A 23,001-nucleotide genomic window follows, 5' to 3' on the forward strand; every position below is an offset into this window, starting at 1 on the left:
TGCTGCTGGCAGAATGCTAGTGCCGGCATTAACGGAGAAGAGAAGAGTCCCTAGGTGAACAAGAATACAACCGGGATATTCAAGCGAATAAATGCCACCAAGTATGACTGAGAGCTCGGCGAATAAGTTGATAAATGGAGATGTTTGCCACCGGACCGCAAACGGTAAAAAATCTTCGGGAAGGAACGGTTTCGTGAAGAATCATTGTTTGTTCCAACAACCGCAACAGAAGAAGTATCGGCGGCCGAGTGAGAAGGTGAGGCCCACCCGTCAACGCTACACAGGAATAGGGAAGAAACACTTGCCTTTGTTTACAAGTAGATTGAATAACCACAGCCCAACGAAGTATCAAACAGTTGAATAATTCGCTACATTTTGTAGCTTTTATTACCTAGTCGTAGTTGTATTATTATAACAAGTTTGATAGAGTGGATGTTTTCTTACTAAATTATCAAGCCTCAGAATGTGTGTGTACTGAGGGATAGGTTATGGGTGTTGTCAGATAGCAGCCTATGATTAGGCTATGTTTCATCGATGAAAGTGAAGGAAAGTTTACAGTACACAATCGACCACATCCTTGACTAATTTTGAACATTGGTTTTATTTAGTTTTCCCAAAAGCCACTTTTAAACGAATCATTGACATCATAAATTCACTCTTTTAAACTCAAAACACCTGATGACGTTTTGCTACCTGATGACGTGATAATACTGGTATGTGTAGTAGTACAGCACTTAGCAATAGAGAGAGAGAGAGAGAGAGAGATTGTAGAAGGGCTGGTCTCTGTTTACACTGACACCACTAGGAGAATACCAGTCAGCATGGGGAGGCAGAGCTTTTGTTGTGTAACAACTAGACAGGAGTACTTTGTCTCCCAGAAACACACCCCTCCCCAGGCAGCATACAAGCCTGCACCTGGGGAGAATGGCTGCTGGCTATGGGAGTGAGCCCTGGCAGTGCAGGAATATCTCTGAGGAGAAAGATATGGACGTGGTGGCAGTTGAGACAAATTAGTCATTGAAGTTGTTAGGTTTGTGTCCCATCCTACATCTTGATATTACCAGGTTCTGACCACTAAATGGTGCTGTTCCTACTTTTAGGTGATATTTGTTATCAGGATAGTTCACCCAAATTACAAAATGACATTGGTTTCCTTACCCTGTAAGCAGTTTATGGACAAGGTATGGCAGCAACCTATGCTTTGGTTTTGTTTACCTGGACACCTTTTAAAAAGCTAACTTTTAAGCATGTGTGGCACAAATCCAATGCAAGTCGATTTCTTTTGACCATGTCTTTGGATTCCTTGTTTCTAACTCATTGTTTAAAAAAACGTCAAATTGTACGTCAGGTATTATATTTATTGAATATTATATGAATCCTCTAAATTAAAATGTCCAATTTGGGTGCAGTCAATTAGCTTACTTTCTCAGGGGCAAAATAGTGTCGCAGGAATGCTAATCTTATCTGTTTCTAACAACAGAAACGATTTCAGAACAATCTGAGATGGTGGGTGTTGAAATCCTCTTGTGCTTTTTGAGGTGCAACGGCCCACATACTGTACTGTAGGCTACATTTCCAGTTTCCACTCCAGGTTCAAAGCAGTCTCTTCTCACATGACAGTTGGTCTTAGGACCGTTGCTAATGCACAGCTATAAATGGTGCTCAAATAAGATCTGTCTGTTTTTAGTAGTCTGTGGTAGTGGACGTAGGGCCTAGGACACTAACTGCTTTCTCTGAACGGCATTTTTCACTTTAAACATGAAGCAGCTCTCTCTGTCTCTCTCTCTGTCTGTCTCTCTCTCTGTCTGTCTCTCTCTCTGTCTGTCTGTCTCTCTCTCTGTCTGTCTCTCTCTCTGTCTGTCTCTCTCTCTGTCTGTCTCTCTCTCTGTCTGTCTCTCTCTCTGTCTGTCTCTCTCTCTGTCTGTCTCTCTCTCTCTCTGTCTCTCTCGGTCTCTCTCTCTGTCTCTCTCGTTCTGTCTCTCTGTCTCTCTCTCTGTCTCTCTCTCTCTGTCTCGTTCTGTCTCTCTCTCGCTCTGTCTCTCTCGCTCTGTCTCTCTCGCTCTGTCTCTGTCTGTCTCTCTGTGCATTTCAGTTAGCTTAAAGGTCTAGTTGTTAGCCGTCAGACCTCAGGGTGTATGTTGGTTAGTGGAGTAGTTAGAGGGCCATTTCCTCATGTTCGTTCCCCGTGTGAGACTGACCCTGGTAGCCGGTTTGACCAGTTCTGAGCTCAGTTGAGCACAGCCTGTACGTTTGCAAAAGCATACACCACAAAGGTATTTCAGAGAGGGGCATGACTGGGTCGCGTGTGTTTGCTAAGCAGCCAGGGGTTTAATGGGGGACGAGGCCGACTGACTTCAGGTCATTTGATTTCAGAGTATAGTTATTCAGGACAATAAGCCACAGTTCAGCCTCAATTGGAAACCTATGGATGAGCCTCGGGGCTATGTGATCTGGCTTTTTACAGGGGGAACAACCGTACTCATTCACTTATGTTTTTTATTATATAACTTGAAATGGTCTTGGTCTGTTTTTGTCCCTCTGTGTTTTTAACAAACGATCTCTGAATAAAGAAGGCCTAGGCCAATTTTTCCTCATGTTTCCCTCTGAGTTGTATTAATGTCCATAGAAAGGCTCGACGAGCCTCTTAAATGTAGTTTCTCTTGATCGAGAAGCGAAGCTAAACACCTTTTTAAATGTTCACTCTCGTCTAGCCCTGGCCTATGTGATCAAAGAGATAATGAGTTCACTCAAATGTCACTCGTTAATATTTTTCTCACCTTGGCTGTCACCCATGGGACAGAAGTAACTTCAACTGCCATTAGGGTACGCTTTACTAAGCAGCAACTAGGCCTACCCCAAAAACAATGGCGGTTCCATGTCACCTTGTTTGGCTTTAACCGAATTTCATGCAAAGATCAACACAAAATCCCTTTTGAGTAAGTAACACCACCGTCTTCTGTTTGTCCGTGTATTTCTTCTTCTCCAGAACAACTATGTGCATAACGCCAGCCTGTACAACAAGCCGTTTGTGGAGCAGTTTGAGGAGACTCCTCTGTTTGTGGCGGTTCTCACCTATGTGGGCTACGGCATCCTCACCATCTTCGGGTACCTCAGAGACTTCCTCCGGAACTGGGGCATCGAGAAATGCCACTTGGCCAGAGAGAGGGACGAACAGAAGGTAAGAGATGCAGACAGTACTTTTGTTATATTTACTGTTACATTTTGGTCATTTAGCAGACACTCATATCCAGAGTGTCTATACATTTTGTTTGTCTGTATTTTTTCTAAAGAATGAGGTATTTGCCACTAACCACTGATCTGGGATCAGATTACCTCACCGGCCCACCCCCCCCAATCCTAACCTAATCATTAAGATCTGACCCTGTATCAGTGGTTAGGGATAACTTCTACAGACTCCCTTCTCACCGCTCTCACTCTGCTCCCACCCTAACTGGCTTTTACTGGATTCGTTGCTTTGATGTAGATCCAACTATTACAATTCTAATATTTACTCAAGCGCTGTGTGAATAAGGTGTGTCTCCTTGGCGACAGTCTTATTCGGATGTGGGAATATTAGACATCTTTCAATTTGAACTTAATTGAAGTTGGTGGTTACTACTGGTTTCAGATCTCAACCGAGAGAAATTGTCTGCCATGTTTTGTGTGCTGGTAAGGGCTCTGAGTGATGTCACGCACCCAAGAATGCTCAACCAATCACCCGTCGGATAAGGACTTTTCTCCCGGCTATCCTACGAAAGGAAATGTTGCCATGTAGCACAGGAATGTGTGAAAAAGCTAACTCAAGACAGACTCCACAATCGCTTTTTCAGAACCATTATGCTCAGTGCAACCGTTATGTCCAGACAATTACTCAAGGAAGGTTCCAGAACAGAGTAAGCGTTTCCCAAACCTGTTATTTGTAAACAGCGATGCTCAGTGCAAGCGTAAGCCATGTCAAACGAGCTCTCTGAAAGACACACCTGTGCGCTTGCATTGATCCAGACCTAATCATTCTAACGTCTGACAGTGATCTCTCTCCCTCCGGTCTGTTTTGTAGGACTTTGTTCCGCTGTACCAGGACTTTGAGAACTTCTACACCAGGAATCTATACATGCGTATCCGTGACAACTGGAACAGGCCTATCTGCAGTGTCCCTGGAGCCAAGATGGACCTGGTGGAGAGAACCTCCAAAGACTACAACTGGACGTTCGAGTGAGTTGCGCACCCTAACATCCCTAACAGGGCTTACTTATAGTGTGTGGGGGGCTACTTGACCATTTGTTTGGCGCTGTAGCCTAGGGCCCAGCCCTAGAAAATCATGGGAGTAGCTCGGGAGACAAGATGTGTGTGGATGGATGGGTTGGTTCTTCTATCCTTGTGGGGACCTAAAATCCCCCAAAAGTAAAACAAGGAAAATTCTCCCTTGTGGGGACATTTCCCACATCCCCATGAGGATAAAGGCTATTTTAAGCTTAGGTTTAGGGTTACAATTAGGGTTAGAATAATGGTTAGGGTAAGAGGAAGAATGGTGGTTATGGGTTGGGTTATTGGTTAAGGAAAATAGGATTTTGAATTGAAATGCATTTTAGGTCCCCACAAGGATAGAATACCAAAATGTGTATGTCCTTACCTACCTACGTCATGGAAGGCATGGCTCTATCATGCCCCTCTATCACACTTCAGGTTGTTGCCCTTCTTAAAGGACAAATCCACTCAAAAACTATGTTTTTTGGTAAGTTTCACTGGTGACACTTGGCTTCTTGGAAGTCCAGTATTTTAAGTTGACTGCTGGAATGCCAAACATTTTAGGACCGTATCAAAAGACTAATGGGAAAAAAATATCAAAATATATTTTTTTTTTGTGAGGGGAGACTGTCGGGACAAATGTGCTGAATAGAAACCACCAACTGTATTTATCACGTTATTGTGTGTTAATGATAGGCCCTATTTGATTTTATTAGCTTATTTTCACAACCAAATGTAAGTGTTAGGGAACCCATCACATCAAGACGCAGTTAAAAACAAAACCTATTCAAACACATTTAGCCAGTAAGGTATTTAATTTAGCTGCCTGGCAAAAATGAGAAGTACTGTATAAAAACAAAGGAAAACCCTTCATATTGACATGGGTATGTTCTGTTTGACACTGGCTTGTTTAATACTTCCGCCCATGTCTTGTCAGAGTTGCTCCAAGTTGTGTCTTTGTCTGCCAGACACACAGGCAAGGTGGTGAAAGACGTGATCAACATGGGTTCCTATAACTACCTGGGCTTTGCTGAGAACACTGGGAGGTGTGCTGACAGTGCCACAGGGTCGACACACAAGTACGGTGTGGGAGTGGGCAGCACCCGCTCTGAGATGGGTAAGACATGGTTATAATCAACTTCTTGTGGGGGGAAAAGGGACATTTGCTTTAAAACACTCATATCTGTGGATCTCTGTAGCTCAGGTATAGCGTGGCCCTTGCAACGGCTGTATAGTGGGTTCGATTCCTGATACCGCCCGAACACAAAGTCTATCCGCGCATGTCTGTCTGTAAGTCGCTTTGGATAAAAGCGTCTGCTAAATGGCATGTGCTATCTAAAACGAAGCACAGATATGAAATATGCACTAGTACAGACAAGCTACTCCGCTCATTTTGTTGTTGGTCTTGTTTCTCCCGTATTCTTTGTTGTTTTGTCATTTCTAAAGAAACAAGGAAACAAAAGCCACGTCCTCTGTTATTATGTACGACACAATGACAGCGCACCGAATATAATGACATGTTGGACATACACTGAGTGGACAAAACATTAGGAACACCTGCTCTTTCCGTGACCGTCTGACCAGGGGAAAGCTATGATCCCTTATTGATGTCATTTTGTTAAATCCACTTCAATCTGTGTAGATGAAGGGGAGGAGACCAATAATCTGAACTAAAAACCACACGTGTTTTGGAATTTCTGTGCATCCTTGACAATCGCTAATCGCTAATCACAGCACACTTTTTTTTCCGCCTTGAACTTGCACATCATCTTCTCTCTTTTGTGGCACCAAAGTGAATGTTCATGGCAGGGGAAACGGTGTTGCGTTAGTCTAGTGTGTGGTGTGGGAATAATGACAAGCGACTCTGAAGAGCTTTGTGTTCACATTGCCCTAAAAAGGGAATCGGACCGCAAACTGAAATCCGACCACTTCCGAGATGGTCTCAGTTCGGTTCAAGGGCTCTTGTGAGTGATCCGACTTTCTTTTGAAGTGTGCACACTGCACAAAAATTGTCTGAAAGGGACCAAGTGTGAAAACGCCCATAGAGCATCACTGTTACTGATATGGATAGTTATGTTCGTGCATCTTTATTGACGTCATGCACTTTACGTTGACATGAACACTTATTCATAGACTCAGCGATATGATGTCGATGCAGTAAGTAAACAGCATAGTGGGTCAATTTCAAAATGCGAGGCTCAACTTCTCCTCTGTTTTGGTGCCCCGGCTACCACGCTGTGAACCTATGCACCTGCGTAGATACTGTGTGAGAGCGAAGTCTTGCATCTTGCTTATCTCAATATCTGCGGTGCTGCTGGTGGCAATGTCATTTAGCTGAGTCTACCTTTTTGAAGTAAGGCCTTATTGTATTGACATGTTCTGCTGTCTCCAGGTAACCTGGACATCCATGAGGAGTTGGAGCAGTTGGTTGCTAGGTTCCTGGGGGTGGAGTCATCCATGGCGTTTGGGATGGGCTTCGCTACCAACTCCATGAACATTCCTGCTCTCGCTGGGAAGGTAGGAATTCTGCTGGAATGCCTCGCTTTGTCTCTTGCTCTCTGATCTCTCTCTTTCTCACTAGCCACATTTCCATCCACAGTTTTAATGCAAGTAAAGTACTGCCATATAAAAACCACGAAAGCTGTGATGGACGTTTTGGTGCAATCTTTTTATGTCGGTAACATTAATTATGCGAGAAATAGCGATGGAAGTGCCTTTATGCTCAAACATATCGAAGTAAACTTGGAGTCATGCGATCTGGTGTGTAGTCCGCTTACTACGATTCAGGAAAGCATGCCGTTTATTAGGCGACAGATGAAATAAATGATGATGAACTTCACAGGGTGGTGAAAGTGCAAGGTGATGAGCTTGATGCTGCTTTCCAATAAATATTGAGGGTCTTATTCTGGTGACATGATGATTGATGCTTTTCCATAATAATCTCATCATGTAGACTCCGCTCGCAGCCTAACTGCAAGCTGTTGGCTAGAGTGAAGTTGCCAAGACCGGAGTAGACACAGTTGCTAATTAACGCAAGTTTTTGTGACAAAACTATCAGTAGGGTTGAAACGTGCATATTTCTTTATGCGGATTGTAGAATATTTGCATGAAAATCTGTCGCCAATTGGATGTAAACCTAGCTTATGTATGACTTTTATCCGTCTGTCTCTGTGTGTGTGTGCCTTTCTCTCGATCTCACTTTCTCTCTTTCTCTTGCCTCTCATTTTCTATAAGTCAATGTATTAAAGTAACCTTTCCTTCCCTGAAAGGATCGCTTTTGGGAACACAGCGTATTTCCTTTTGGCGGTGAAAACATGTTATGTTTTCATTCACCAGTTGTACGTCCGTCTTAAAGGGTTAACGCCATTCCAAAACAATCTCGTTTCCTCCATGTGTTCTCAAAACATCGAGATACGGGGTAGTCAATCGTCATAATGCCTGACGACACCAATGGCCCCGAGGGCAGTAGCATAGGAAGTAGGGTCGGGCGACGTTATGATAGCATCGTCGATCAACAATGATTGACAGCCATTGTTGATGGTGACGACTTTGTGACGTGACAGACAATAGTTTAGCCTATTTGAACTTGACTGGCGCTGCTCAGTAAAAAACAAGCAGCGTGTGCAGTTGCAAACTGTAGTCTGGCTTTTTTTATGGCGGTTTTGGAGCAGTTGCTTCTTCCTTGCGGAGCGGCCTTTCAGGTTATGTCGATATAGGACTCGTTTTACTGTAGATATAGATACTTTTGTACCCGTTTCCTCCAGCATCTTAACAAGGTCCTTTGCTCTTGTTCTGAGATTGATTTGCACTTTTCGCACCAAAGTACGTTCATCTCTAGGAGACAGAACGCGTCTCCTTCCTGAGCGGTATGACGGCTGTAAACAGTTGTTGTTAACAAACTATAGTAATTTTACCAAGAAATTTGTGGAGTGGTTGAAAAACAAGTTTTAATGACTCCAACCTAAGTGTATGTAAACTTCTGACCAAACTTGGCCATCACAAAGCCCTGACCTCAATCCTATAGAACATTTGTGTGCAGAACTGAAAAAGCGTGTGCGAGCAAGGAGGCCTACATTTACATTTTAGTCATTTAGCAGACGCTCTTATCCAGAGCGACTTACAGTAGTGAATGCATACATTTCATACATTTTTTTCTCCGTACTGGTCCCCCGTGGGAATCGAACCCACAACCCTGGCGTTGGAAACACCATGCTCTACCAACTGAGCCACACAGGGCCTACAAACCTGACTCAGTTACACCAGCTGTCAGGAGGAATGGGCCAACATTCACCCAACTTATTGTGGGAAGCTTGTGGAAGGCTACCTGAAACGTTTGACCGAAGTTAAACAATTTAAAGGCAATGCTACCAAATACTAATTGAGTGTATGTAAACTTCTGACCCACTGGGAATGTGATGAAATAAATAATTCTCTCTACTATTATTCTGACATTTCACATTCTTAAAATAAAATGGTGATCCTAACTGACCTAAAACAGGACATTTTTACTAGGATTAAATGTCAGGAATTGTGAAAAACTGAGTTTAAATGTATTTGGCCTAGGTGTATGTAAACTTCCGACTTCAACTGTATCTCCTACTAGGCCGATCATAAAAGCCTTAAGACAACTTGAAGTTATGAACAGTGGCTTATTTCCCCACATATTCTAGGCTACGAAGGTGTTGTTGTGGTTTTCAAGAATGAAGGTCTATAGCCTAGGCATAGGCTATTCTCAATCATTTTTTTTATTTTACCGGATAAGTTGACTGAGAACACATTTTATAGCAACGACTTTGGGAATAGTTACAGGGGAGAGGAGGGGGGATGAATCAGCTAATTGGAAGGGAAGCTGGGGATGATTAGGTGGCCATGATGGTATGAGGGCCAGTTTGGGAATTTAGCCAGGACACTGGGGTTAACACCCCTATTCTTATGATAGGTGCCATGGGATTTTTAGTGACCACAGAGAGTCAGGACACCTGTTTAACGTCCCATCTAAAAGACCGCACCCTACATAAGGCAATGTCCCCAATCACTGCCCTGGGGCATTGGGATATTATTCTTTATTTATGTATTTATTTTTGGACCAGAGGAAAGAGTGCCTCCTACTGGCCCTCCAACACCACTTCCAGCAGCATCTGGTCTCCCATCCAGGGACGTAGTGCCGCGCGATCGCGCGTTCCATATTTTTTGGTGCGGATAGCTGTTTTGTGTTCAGCTACTCTTCATTTGAGTGCTCGTTTCGTCTGACCAATGTGAACAAGCCCACATGGGCATTTGAGCGTGTAAATAGCATGTCTTGTACCCTCTCTTACACACACACACACACGGTCGTCCTCGTGAGAGTAAGAACACACGTTTCCTGTCCTGACGGACATCAGCACCACTGGTTAGAGAGGAGGTAACGGTCCAGAATAATTTTTCTCTCGTTTTTCCTCCTTTCCTCGCTTCTTCTTGTAAATTGCGTCATTGAATAATGAGCTCATTCTGCTCAATCATTCATTCACTAGATGATTAAATTGTGTAGCCTGTCCTGAGGTAACTATGCAACGGTGTCATGTGTCGTCGCGTGATGGCCGAGGTGTCACTGACTGTGAGACCGTCTGTAAAGCCCTCCCCTTCAGCGAAGCTGTCCTGTACACCACTTTAGTTCTTCAGTATATTGTATTGCTATGTAAATACATTTTATTAATATTAAGTAATTCTAGGGCTGTTTGATGTAGTATATTGTATGAGTTACTTGATTTTAAGACAATGGCTCCTGTAAGGAGTCTATGACATTGAATGTCCTCCATCGCTCTGTAAGGGGCCAGTTTGAATATGTTGTATGAAATACTTTCTGTAAGTTCATTTGTTATTTCCAGGGCTGTTTGATTCTGAGTGATGAGTTGAACCATGCCTCTCTGGTGCTGGGGGCGCGCCTCTCTGGCGCCACCATCCGCGTCTTCAAACACAACAGTGAGTACACTAAAACTAGTTCCACTCAACTACCCCCAAGGCCACTACACACTGGGGGGGAAACTATACAATAAGAATTCCACAAAGGCTCTGTGCTTTGGTGTCGGTTTTACCTTGCGCAGTAGTGGGTATGCCCATTGGCGACACGTTTACCGCTACATAAGTTTACCGCTACATAATCTACTGTTCCTCCCTTTTGTGATCAGTTAGGTGTGTCACGGTTACTGATAGTCTGCTCCTTTTCATGCCAACGTTTTAGTTTTAGACTGCTCTGAGACTGGGTGCCAGTCTGTGTTAGTCAGCTGGTTGTCTTATCATGGACACAACGTAGCATTGTTGAACGTCAAAAAAACGTTCAGGTATTCCGGCTGCATTATTCACACCCTGTCTATGTCCTAGTCTTCTCTAACACCGTTCTGTCGCTCTCCGCTCCCAGATATGGTGAGTCTAGAGAAGCTGTTGAGAGATGCCATTGTTCACGGCCAGCCCAGAACACACAGGCCCTGGAAGAAGATACTCATTCTGGTCGAGGGAATCTACAGGTATTCTACCATTTTTTAGAAACACTAACAGATTCTAACCCTTTGAACTCTCATATGTAGGGCAAGATGGATTCTGTGGAGGCATGTTATATATATTTTTTTTTAAATCCAGGTGATATGAATCAAACCAAACCGATTTATGCGGATACGCTCTTTCTAGCACCCAGAATTGATTGATGTCGAGTGAATCATACTGCAGTGCATTCAGACTTCGCGTAGAAGTGGACATAAAAAGTGTGTGGCTTGAGTTCTTCGTAAGGTACTTACCGTAAAAAGTTAACCAATCCATAATGATCAATATGGTTGTTAGTAAAGCTGCCTCTCCCTAATCAATATAATTCACCAATGTGTAGTTCAAATGGTCTGACACACCCTTAGGGAACTTAAGATAAACAGTCATTGTCTTCCCACTGCAAACAAAGATCAAGGAGCTGCAAATAAGATACACTCAGTGGCTAATTTATTTGGTACACCACGCCGTTCCTACAGACGGAGTCATTGTGGCCGAGGCTTGGTATATAAAGCAGGCAAACAGGCATGGAGGCATTCAGTTACTGTTCGATTGAACGTTAGAACAAGTGACTTTAAGCGTGGTATGATAGTCTGTGCCAGGCGCCTCGGTTCCAGTATCTCAGAAAAGTTTTTTTCTGGGCTTTTCACGCACGACAGTGTCTAGGGTTTACCGAGAATGGTGCGACAAACCAAAAAACATCCAGTCAGTGGCAGTCCTGTGGCTGAAAACAGCTTGTTGATGAGAGGTCAAATCAGAATGGCAAGAATCGTGCCACAAACAGGCATATAACGGCACAGTACAACAGTGGTGTGCAGAACAGCATCTCGGAACGCACAACTCGTCGATCCTTGTCATGGATGAGCTATTGCAGCAGATGGCCACACCGGGTTCCACTCCTATCAGCTAAAAACAAGAAGAAGCGGCTCCAGTGGGTACATGATGACCAACACTGGACAATTGAGGAGTGGAAAAATATTGCCTGGTCCGACGAATCACGGTTCCTGTTACATCATGCTGATGGCAGTCAGGATTTGGCGTAAGCAGCATGAGTCTATGGCCCCATCCTGTCTGTCAGCGGTACAGCCTCGTAGCAGTGGTGTAATGGTGTGGGGAATAAACATCCTGACACACGTTAGGAAAATAATTCTGGCTGTTCTGGAGGCAAAGGGGGGGGGTCTGACCCAGTACTCGATGGGTATACCTAATAAACTGCCCACTCAGTGTACAGTACATTGTTTAGAGATTATACCTAGGGTGAACTAATCACCTGTCTTTGTAGGTAAAGTAACATAAGGTGAAAAGTAGTTAACTGACCCATCGTTTTAGTGTGCATGTGTCTCTCTCTCTCCTCCCTCCACCTCTCACCATACTCCTCTCCTTCCCCAGTATGGAGGGCTCTATAGTACGTCTGCCTGAGGTGATAGCCCTGAAGAAGCATTATAAGGCCTATCTGTACCTGGATGAGGCCCATAGCATCGGAGCTCTCGGACCACGAGGTGGAGGGGTGGTGGACTACTTTGGTCTGGACCCCAAAGACGTTGACATCATGATGGGAACATTCACGAAGAGCTTTGGTGCTGCTGGAGGATACATCGGAGGGAAGAGGGTGAGTTCGTTGCCTGCTCTAAAGCAACCCTGATTTCCTGCCGTCTTCACACATGCCAATTCTGGTAACAGAGTGAATACGAGACTAAGAAGTAGGGCAACGTGTGTCACTCCCACGAAAGGTCACGGGTTAGGAGAAATGTTCTTGGCAGGGTGCCAAGGTCCCCAAAGCTATGTTCAGGGCAGTAAATGTGCTAAAACATTCCATTACAACAAAGCTAAGTATGTGTGTATAGATAACAGGCACTGACACGGGACATCATATTTATAATGACTAGAAGCCTTTAAGATTTCCAGGATGGTTTCTGATAAAGTTCACTGGGACAGTTTAGGTGTGGAGGTTTAGTCATCAACAAGACAAACTGGTTTTATCATTGCCCCATGATGTGGGAAATTCTCTAAGGATCTCAAGTTAGGATTCAGCCCTAACTCAGATTGTCACATATATCATGCTTTCACATCAATAGGAGACTTGTACAGAAATGTGAGATTTTCACGATCTGAAGTTTGACCTTTATGTAGTATTATTGTAACTATAAAACCCATTTATATTGACACAATGGTGTTTTATTGTATCTCTCACCCATAGGAGTTGATAGACTACCTGCGGTCCCACTCCCACAGTTCAATCTACGCCACGGCCATGTCCCCTCCCGTGTCACAACAGATCATCACCTCTATGAAGATCATCATGGGAGAGGACGACACCACTCTGGGTGAGTTTACACAGCAAGCCTCCACTTCAGCTGGGACCACACTGTGTTGTTGATTGAAAACTGGTTTAGTATCTGTTTAGGTAGTTCTTTTCATCTCAGGTCCTGGAGAGCTACACGGTGTTATAAACTGGGTAGTTCGAGCATTGAATGCTGATTGGCTGACGGTTGTGGCATACCACGGGTGTGACAAAACGTTTATTTTTATTATAGGCTTTTGTTCTTGCCTGGCACTGAAAAACATGAATCATTCATCCAGTGTTTGTTGTGTTGAATCTAGGCCAAAGGGTTGATGACTGCAATACAGAACAAAAGGTATTTCGATTGCGTTAGGCAGTAACTGCCACCACAGTGTCGTTACCATCAGTAGCCACAAGATGGAAGTATAGACCTGGGAAGCTTAGGAGCTGTTTTGCCCACTGTTGAGTCGACCTAAACCCTACCTAAACCCTGCTGCTTGGTTAATCTTATCACGTGAAGTCATTGCCCTCTCCAACAGATGACAGCTCAGAGGTGGGAGCTTAATGTCATGTAGGGTTTGTATAGATTTTCCTCACCAGCTTTGAACTGGTCTGATCTGTACTTTGACTCGGGGAGTGGCAATTACTCACCTACAGCCAGGTGATGAAGGCTGTATAATACATTTCTAAGTGGCTAACAGAGAAAGGTAAACAAAGGAGAGTCTGGATAATAATCATTCTAGAATGGCACATATAGTTGCCATGGCACTATTCCTGTTCGGACTCCCCCGACAGACACAACCACACACACACAGCCTTATTGGTGACTAAAAGTAAAGTGGCCGATGTTGAAAGAATCCATTTCCCTGTTCAATAACAGCCGATTTTAACTCATCTCGCTCAGGCAGGCATTAGTTGTTGATCTTGTTGTTTATGTGCATAGGCAACTGAGGGCGAGAGCGCCAACCTGTTCATGGTTGTTTGATCAATAGGATTGTGAAGTTCCCTAACGTAAGAGGACTATACTGCTATTTACATATTTGATCAATAGGATTGTGAAGTTCCCTAACGTAAGAGGACTATACTGCTATTTACATATTTGCAGAAATCCATTCCGGTGTATTTTGGGGATTGCTTTCTAATGATCTAAAGTTGCGCTCTTGCTACTGCCTGTAAAATGTCAGGCAAACTGATTGCATATAGGCCTACTGTAGCTCTGATTGGTTATGACACGCTGGTCCTGGACAAGACAGATGTTTTATTTACTGTAGTGTCTATTAATTGTCCAAACACAAGGCTGCTTTCCCACTCTATATTGCTATAGAATTTTCACAAATGCCTGACTATGCATCATTCCCAAACATTCTATGAATTTATAAAAACGTGAAAATGACCATCTAAGTGGTCGCGTGTCAGAAAAAGTGTATTTTTTTTTTTAATCCCAGGGGTGTGTGTATAGGAACAGATTTTAATAAGATTTCATGGTACCAATCAAAAGGGAACAGTTTGGAGATCTTTGGAAAATGATTAGACTAAAGGTGAGGACCCAACAGTCCACCTGTCACAAGACTGAATCCAAACATTACACTATTGATTTGATGCACATTTTACATTTACTGTACTTTTTGCCTCATTTGATAACGAAATCTGAAAATACTGAAGATGCATTCGGTAACTTGATGAGAATATTCTTGGAGAGTTTTGGGGTAGGTGTCACACAAGGTAAAAAAAAATGACAAGGGTTTGAGTGAGAGGGCTAACTGGTGTCTCCACGTGGCCACCCACCTCTCCAAAGTGTGCACAGTTCCTAAGCAATTCCAACACACTTTTATGACTCAAAGAAGATTAACTATAAGGTGGTTATTTTATTTAGATTTTTTTAGCTCTCCTAGCTCTGTCGTTAAGGAAGTAGATCAAGGACACTTGTAGTTGTTTTGTTTGGAACACAGCCCTGCATCCACGCCTTTACACAATTACCGTTGTTTACGCAATCCAAAAACAATCCATTATAAATCGCCGTCTGGGTCAGGGTGGGCATAATTTGAAAGCTTGTTCTATTGCCAACATGACTAGCTACATTTTCAAATACAGTCTTAGTGTTAGGCTTTCACTAGATATTTCAGAGTACCAACTTGTATACTGAAGTAGGGCAGAAAAATATAAATATAAATGCAAAAACAAAAATATAAATGCAACTATTTCAAAGATTTTACTGAGTTACAGTTTACATAAGGAAATCGGTCAATTGAAATAAATTGATTAGGACCTAATCTGTAGATTTCACATGACTTGGACACGGACGCAGCCATGGGTGGGCCTAGGGGAGTGCATAAGCCCACCCACTTGGAAGCCAGGCCTACCCACTGGGGAGGTCCTTGGCTGGCATGGTTACACGTGGTCTGCGGTTGAGGCTTATAGTAGAGAAATTAACAATCAATTCTCTGGCAACAGCTCTGGTGGACATTCCTGCAGTCCGCGTACCAGTTGCAAGCACCCTCAACTTGAGACATCTGTGGTATTGTATTGTGTGAAAAAATTGCACATTTTAGAGGCCTTTTGTCCCCAGCACAAGGTGCACCTGTGTAATGATCAGGGACGTAAACAAATTTGTGCTCAATTTGAAATAAGCTTTTTTGTGCGTATGAAACATTTCTGGGATCTTTTATTTCAGCTCATGAAACGACACTTTACATGTTGCGTTTTATAATTTTGTTTGGTTTAATGTTGGTGCGTATAGAATGGAGTCGTGAGTGCATTCAGATGCCTGTTTCCGCGGCAACAATTTTTTTTCACAATACAATAAACAGATTCATTCTGTTCAGAACAACTGTCAACACAACCCAGTGTATAACTCCATGTTGTCTTGTAACTGGACATTTTAAACATGGTGATCATAAACGTTAACACGGTATATGACATGAGTTTTATGATATGGAAGTGCGAAGTGCACATTTGGACTCATGGGTCTTTAACTTGCTTGTATGACATCCAAGCGGTATTTATTATAATCCTCAACATGTCATCTTTCAAAATACTGTACATCGAGTCCTCAATGTACAGCATTTCCCTGACTCGGACAACAAAACATGAGCAAAAGTTGCCCAATTAGCGGGAGGGATTGGGACCACTTCTTGTCATGTGCGGTGCTCAAGTTCAGAACAGCTGTCAGTCCAAATCCATACAGCGCTGTGAAGCGTGGAGCCTGAAGTCTGACGTCATGTATAGCATGTTACTGTGAAGCCACTGCATTCCAATTTAGGCGCTTATCAGTGTCCAAATCTGCCATTTTCAAACCGTATACAGGTACGAGTGTAAAGGGCTACGACCACCAACTGTCACTCAAAACTAAAGGCAATGTGTGTTGACAGTCACTCCTACACACACAGCAGAGCACATCCCCCTCTCAGTAGCACCAGGCTGGGTTAAAACCTCCGGACAGTCCCCTGCATCCATCAGAGGGCTCTGGGTGATTGAAGCCTGTGAAGTGGTAGCATGGACTTTCCCCACATAGAGCTTTATAGCTTTCAGATGTCTGTGTGTTGGAGCTCCATAGTGTCTGTGCAAAAGTGTTTGTCTTTGCACCTTCTAGCTGGGTACAAAGCGGCCTGCCGCTGGGGGTTAGAGTTCTAGGTGGCTCCCCTGACCTTCAGGCCTTCAGAGAACGAGCTGTGGTAAAACAGATTGAAACAAACGCGCACACAGCCCAGCGAGGGTCCGGGTCACTCCAGGGTTGTTACTCTAACAGGGAGGTTCCTCCCGTCTCCCACCAAGGTAGAAGTTGCGTTTAACCACAGATCTAGGATCAGATTACTCTATAGCCCAACATTACCCATTGGGGGATGAAAACATATATCTCACCCGGTATCAGTGGATAGGGACAAGTCTCTCCCAGGTGGGCCACAGTACAGCAAGGTTGTATTCATTAGGGCATGCAATGGTAAACGTTTTACAACGGGAAAAATTGTTATTGGATCAAGTCCAAGTAGGGCCTCACAGTTTCAGTCCATTTACTTCTGTTTGGTCCTCAATGAATATGAGCCTGATCTAACAGCTATGTTCAAACCAGCACAATGCTCCAGACCATTCTCTGACAAGCAGATGGATGGAAATGACTGATCTCACGGTCTTGTCTAAATCACTTGACAGTTCTCTCAGGAAAGAGTAACATTGGCAGTTCGATGGTTCCCAGCTCCGTGTGGGTTTGAGATTCAAGCCTTTGAAGTGTAGTCACTGCCAATAGCTGCATAACTAGTAGTGGCATCTAGGCTGCTAACGTTTTGGCCGTTGTGTCATGCGCCAGAATGACTGACAGGTTCAAAGCTTGGAGAGTTAATAAGTCTTGAGTGTCTCGGGCAAGGTTGCTCATCATATTGAGTGTGGTTCAGGGAACCACGTCCATAACACAACCAGAATTACTTTCTCTGGTTTGAAGCTCAAATCAAATATGTGGATGAGACCGGAGACAGACAGGACATTCCTACCAGGGAGCCCCTCAATATGAAAGGAATTTCAAACAAGTGGAAAGCAATTCCTTCTCCTGAAAGCATCACTCTCTTTTTTTTCAGCCTATATGTTTATCATTCTACAATTCTCTCAGAATGGCTTTGAATTCCAAAGCCAGGGACCAGGGGAAACGACTGTCTGTGTGAAATGAATTTAATTTCAGACTTGAGCCTGGAATGCTTTATGTTTTCAGCTCTGTGTTTCAAAATGAAATGGCAGATGCTGTTTTTTGAGTTTGAGCACCTAGATCAGTCAACAAGGAAGTTAGGCCTAAGGTTGTGGGCTGAAATAGTGTGTAAATGCCACAGTCCTTTCAATGGTTGTGGTTTACCTGTTGATGTTTTTACTGGTTAATGGTTGTAGTCTCTAATGGTTTAATTGGTTGTTAATGGTTCCAGGGGCGGAGCGTCTAAAGCAGTTGTCGGAAAATACTGTATACTTCAGAAGGAAACTCCGAGAGATGGGATTCATCATCTACGGAAACGATGACTCTCCTGTCGTACCCATGATGCTCTACATGCCGGCCAAAATAGGGTAGGTCTGGTAACTGCTAGTTCGTGATGTTTACAGAAACACAAACCTCGGCTAAGATGGAGTGGTTTTGATCCGTCAGCCAAGTCACACATCTTGGTCAGCTGACACCAGTTGCTGAGTAAATAACCACAGTGAACATGATCAGACTGTTTCTGTTATATTCACTTTTCTCTCTCACGATCAACATGACATTGCTCAGTCAGCCAGCCAGCCATAGAATAAGCAGATTGTTAACACATTGGTCACGTGGTCCATAATCCTGATCTCTGATTGGTTCGCTCTCAGGGCGTTTGGCAGGGAGATGGTGAAGAGGAACATTGGGACGGTGGTGGTTGGCTTCCCTGCCACACCCATCATAGAGTCCAGGGCCAGGTTCTGTGTGTCTGCCGCACACACCAGGGACATGCTGGACACGGTGAGTCACCGATCAGAGACGCACACATGCACCAGACATGCTTGACACAGTGAGTCAACTAATCACAGTACAGAGTAGTCAAAGGACTCCTCCCTCTCTCCATGGAGCCATCTCTATCTGGCTCTCGCTGGTACTTTTTCAAAAGTGTAGCCTTGTTTTGTCAGTCTCTCACTCAATAGGATTTGTGTTCAGAATTATTTATATTCTATTCAACTCTCTTTTATCTTAGTATAGGATGAAAGGAGGAGGAAGGGATACTAGGTGAGGAGACTACATTTAAGTATTGAGATGTACCCAAAGTTTCTATGTGGTCCTAGAATTGTGTCCAGTCCAATTGATGGGAATGGTTATGGTTAGTTACAATAGTAGGTGCATTGTTAGAATGTATGGTGAAGACTTTATTTTTCCCTTGAGACATCACCATCATCCTTTGATAGCTGATGGAATTCCTCCACATCTCTTCGTCTCCTCAAAGTAGTTACAGTGACTGACTGACTGTCTCCCAGCAGTGAGTCAGTCATGCCTGGCTTCTGACTGTCAGGGCTGATGTGCTGCAGGCATGGAGGACATGAAAGGCATTTCAATACATGCTTTATTAGAGGGGCGGGGGTGTGAGAGAACACCTGGGTTCAGCAAGTGTTTGTTTTCTTCAAATACTTAAGCTGAGCTCGCCTGGTGCAACAGAACCAACTAAATCATCCCATAAGTGCTAACCCCGCCCATCTGGCAATCCCAGGGAGGCTCAATTATGTGTTCAAAGTATTTGGAAGAACACAAATACTACTTGAACCCTGGTGTGGGAGTCTTGGAAGGAAGACAGCACAGTGCCATAACTATGGCGGAGCAGCAAGCACAGATGTAGTTTTATTTGGGCATGTGCGTTGTCTGTCCAAGGACAGTCATTTATCTTTTGGAAGAGCATGTCAACACTGTTTTAATGCTCCATTTAAAGCACATCAGCTTCACTTTGTTAAAATGCATGAAGCCACTTTTTTTTTCTTTGGAAAACTCTTCTCCCTCTTTACTCAAAGTTCAGAGAAGGTGTTGGAAAAAAGAGAAAATCAAGGAAGGTAAATTGTTTCCAGGTGGGTTGCGGACCGATGGTATCGCAACACAGAAAGTCTCTTGTGGAGAGTGGTGTAGGCCAATTTATTTGTTTTTGCTCAGTTTTTTTAGTTTTACGCAAGTAGACTCCATTTTTCTTCACTAACAATTTCGTCAGGTGAATGTCATGGTTCAGCAACCCTCACAATGGTGGAAGAAGCACACCTCTCCCCATTCAGTCTCTGTGATCAGCAGGAATTACTCATGGTTCTTAATACACACGATATGCTGCTGTTGTGTAGCTCCTCAATTCTCCCCTCTATCCTCAGTAAAGAATCCCACTTCTGACACCAAGTGTAGTAAACATAATGTCTTCTGTTGAGAAGATAACATCTCTCCTTTCTTCCCCCAGGCACTGGAGGCCATCAGTGAGGTTGGAGATGTGTTGCAGCTGAAGTACTCCAGACATCATCATTTCCCCTCCTCCCTGGGTCCATGGTCCTCTGCGGAGAGTCTGCTCCTGGAGCCCAGCCACGTCAAGCCTTCTTGTCATATAACTAACTGAACCAGCTGCACCAGGCATACTTGCACGTTTGTTTGTTTTTACACTTACCTGGTGCACCGGCTCTAAATCAGTCCCTGACTAAAGAATGAAAATGTAGAAGTGGAACTTAGTGGATTTGAGTATCTCTTGACCTACACTATAGTGGGGCAGGGATAAAAAAAAAGAAGTCACCAAGGTCTTATTGTGTGTGTTTGTTTCGAAGTGTGTAAGCCCCTATGGTTGTCTTAATGTATCTTAACTTATTGTGAATTCATTTTTTTGTGTTGGACCTAAATGTTGAATCTTATTTCCGTGTGCACACTGCATTATGGGGGCTTCTAGTGCAATAATAACAAGATGGGGAGGAAGAGTAGAATAAGACATGGATTATATTGCCATTAAAATACACAATTTGTTTGGTTGTACCAATGGAGGAAATGAATCAGAGAAATGGAATCCCTAGAACAGGGATCTACATTTAGTTCTAGGGATTATATTTCTAGGGGTTGGAAAACAGCAGAAGTTATAATGCGAGAAAGAAGTAAATAAATAATGTCATTCATGACTAGTAGGGCAACATATAGGCTTCATATCAAACGAGGTACATCGTCAAGTGTAGCTTATTTGATATTCAACTTTCCACTCTGATCGGTGTGTTAGACTTTAATATTGTCACTGGGCTCTTTCCCTGACCAATGTTGATATTATCTGCCGTTTACACAGTAAATGAACAGGTAAAATCTCAACGTCTTTGACCTATTATCGGAGCTAATCCCCTCTCTCGCACGCGCTCTCTCTCTCGCTCTGTGTAAGCTACATATTACACCTGTTTAGAAGGATAGGGTAAGAACCCTTTTGAAGAGCTGCCATGTTGTGAATATTTGTTATATATATTACAGCTTTTTTTTCTATCATTCTTCAGCCTTTAATATTTAGTGTTTATGCCTGCACTCGAATGACTTAAGCCCAAATGTCTTAAACATTTCTATACGCTCTAGCGTATTTAACACGTCTATACGCTCTAGCGTATTTAACACGTCTATACGCTCTAGCGTATTTAACACGTCTATACGCTCTAGCGTATTTAACACGTCTATACGCTCTAGCGTATTTAACACTTCTATACGCTCTAGCGTATTTAACACTTCTATACGCTCTAGCGTATTTAACACGTCTATACGCTCTAGCGTATTTAACACGTCTATACGCTCTAGCGTATTTAACACGTCTATACGCTCTAGGGTATTTAACACGTCTATACGCTCTAGGGTATTTAACACGTCTATACGCTCTAGGGTATTTAACACGTCTATACGCTCTAGGGTATTTAACACGTCTATACGCTCTAGGGTATTTAACACGTCTATACGCTCTAGCGTATTTAACACGTCTATACGCTCTAGCGTATTTAACACGTCTATACGCTCTAGCGTATTTAACACGTCTATACGCTCTAGCGTATTTCACACGTCTATACGCTCTAGCGTATTTCACACGTCTATACGCTCTAGCGTATTTCACACGTCTATACGCTCTAGCGTATTTCACACGTCTATACGCTCTAGCGTATTTCACACGTCTATACGCTCTAGCGTATTTCATAAGCTTGATAAGAGCCATGTCGTGTGAAGTGTTTCTCTTGGGGGTTGGTAATCACAGACACCGATTTTTAGGCTAGTCCTGGACCGAAAAACGATTTGAATGGAGATTATTGGCTTAATCTGTGTCCAGGAAACTGACCCTTACTGAAGAGCCACGTGGTTTGAGTCTCTAACTGTATATCTTCTATGTGCTTATCTTAATAACCAGCGTTGATGTCTTCGTAAACTATGACACGCTGGCCATAATGTGACCCACCTGTTTATCTGTATGCATGAAGATGCTGCATCCTAGCCATGCTGCTCTGATGTACAGATATGTCCTTATTTGGTAAAACTTCCTATTGATACCCTCTTCACAGTGCATTATAAGTGCATTTATAGTGCCTTATGAGCTATATATAATGCATGACATAGGAAGTGTTACGCCTTTATTTATTACAAATGTCATATCGTTTTTCAATCTGCTCTATTTTGTGGAAGATGTTTCTAATATAATGTCTCTGTGGCAGCTCGAAATATTTTCTACACCTTTGGGGGTCGGTCTTTGGTTATCTCTGTATAATCCTTTTTTTGGTTCCAGAACCTTTAAACCAAAAGGTTCTTTTGAGGGTTCTTTGTTGGGTGAAAGAGTTCTGCCTGGAAGCGAAACGGTTCTACAGGGAGAGCAGAAGAAACCTTTAGGAACACTTTTGATGGAGTATGTGTGTGTCTTAATAACAGACGGACCACATCTTCAGTGCTAGTACTACTGACAGGCATTGGAAATGCACAGATGATGTAGCCTCACTGAAATGACAGGCTTTACGGCTGGCTAACTGACAGTTGGTTTAAAGGAAGCATCTTTTCCCGCCAGCTGTCTCTCACAATGATTCTTCTCTAATATGGCATTCCAGAATTGGCTGATTTTTGTTTTAATTTTAGTTTGTTTTGTTTAAATGTTATGTTTGACTTTCCATGGCTCAATTTATGGGTCAGCTCAAGTATAATATTGTCTTTAGTCAAATATCCAGTTTGTAGTGTGTGTGAGTGTACATCATTTTTATTTGTATTGGAAGTAGAAATATGTGGAAGAGGGCTGCGGTTAGCACTGTGATCATTCCACTACTACAAACTCCTTATTAAACTATGGCTGAGATTTAAAGTGTCTATAATTTGTCCAGACGTAACATTTTAAACTTGCTACTTTTCTGTTGTGTTTAGTTAAATCTGGGTGGGCCCATGTAGTCTGTCTTCATCCCAAATGGCACCGTGTTCCCTATAGTGCACTACTCTTGACCAGAGCCCTAGTCAAAATGGTGCACTATATAGGGAGTAGGGTGCTATT

General features: G+C 43.2%; 1 protein-coding gene across 1 annotated transcript; it reads left to right on the forward strand.

Moving 5' to 3' along the window:
- On the forward strand, positions 1-22,823 carry sptlc2b (serine palmitoyltransferase, long chain base subunit 2b). The gene is made up of 12 exons (XM_029733342.1): positions 1-256; positions 2,987-3,178; positions 4,058-4,212; positions 5,214-5,362; positions 6,638-6,762; positions 10,110-10,203; positions 10,640-10,745; positions 12,145-12,364; positions 12,953-13,079; positions 17,938-18,073; positions 18,359-18,488; positions 19,945-22,823. The coding sequence occupies exons 1-12, from the start codon at positions 92-94 to the stop codon at positions 20,095-20,097; spliced, it is 1,752 nt and encodes a 583-aa protein (XP_029589202.1). The 5' UTR covers positions 1-91; the 3' UTR covers positions 20,098-22,823.
- The last annotated feature ends 178 nt before the right edge of the window (positions 22,824-23,001 follow it).

Source organism: Salmo trutta, chromosome 35 (genome assembly GCF_901001165.1).
Source record: "Salmo trutta chromosome 35, fSalTru1.1, whole genome shotgun sequence".
In the NCBI taxonomy this organism is placed as follows: Eukaryota; Metazoa; Chordata; class Actinopteri; order Salmoniformes; family Salmonidae; genus Salmo; species Salmo trutta.

Excerpts from the sequence above, each read along its gene's own strand:
- sptlc2b (XM_029733342.1), top strand. The coding sequence starts at position 92 with ATGCCACCAAGTATGACTGAGAGCTCGGCGAATAAGTTGATAAATGGA. Across the intron at positions 6,763-10,109 it reads TTCCTGCTCTCGCTGGGAAG|GGCTGTTTGATTCTGAGTGA; the intron begins GTAGGAATTCTG and ends TGTTATTTCCAG. Across the intron at positions 18,489-19,944 it reads CCAGGGACATGCTGGACACG|GCACTGGAGGCCATCAGTGA; the intron begins GTGAGTCACCGA and ends TTCTTCCCCCAG.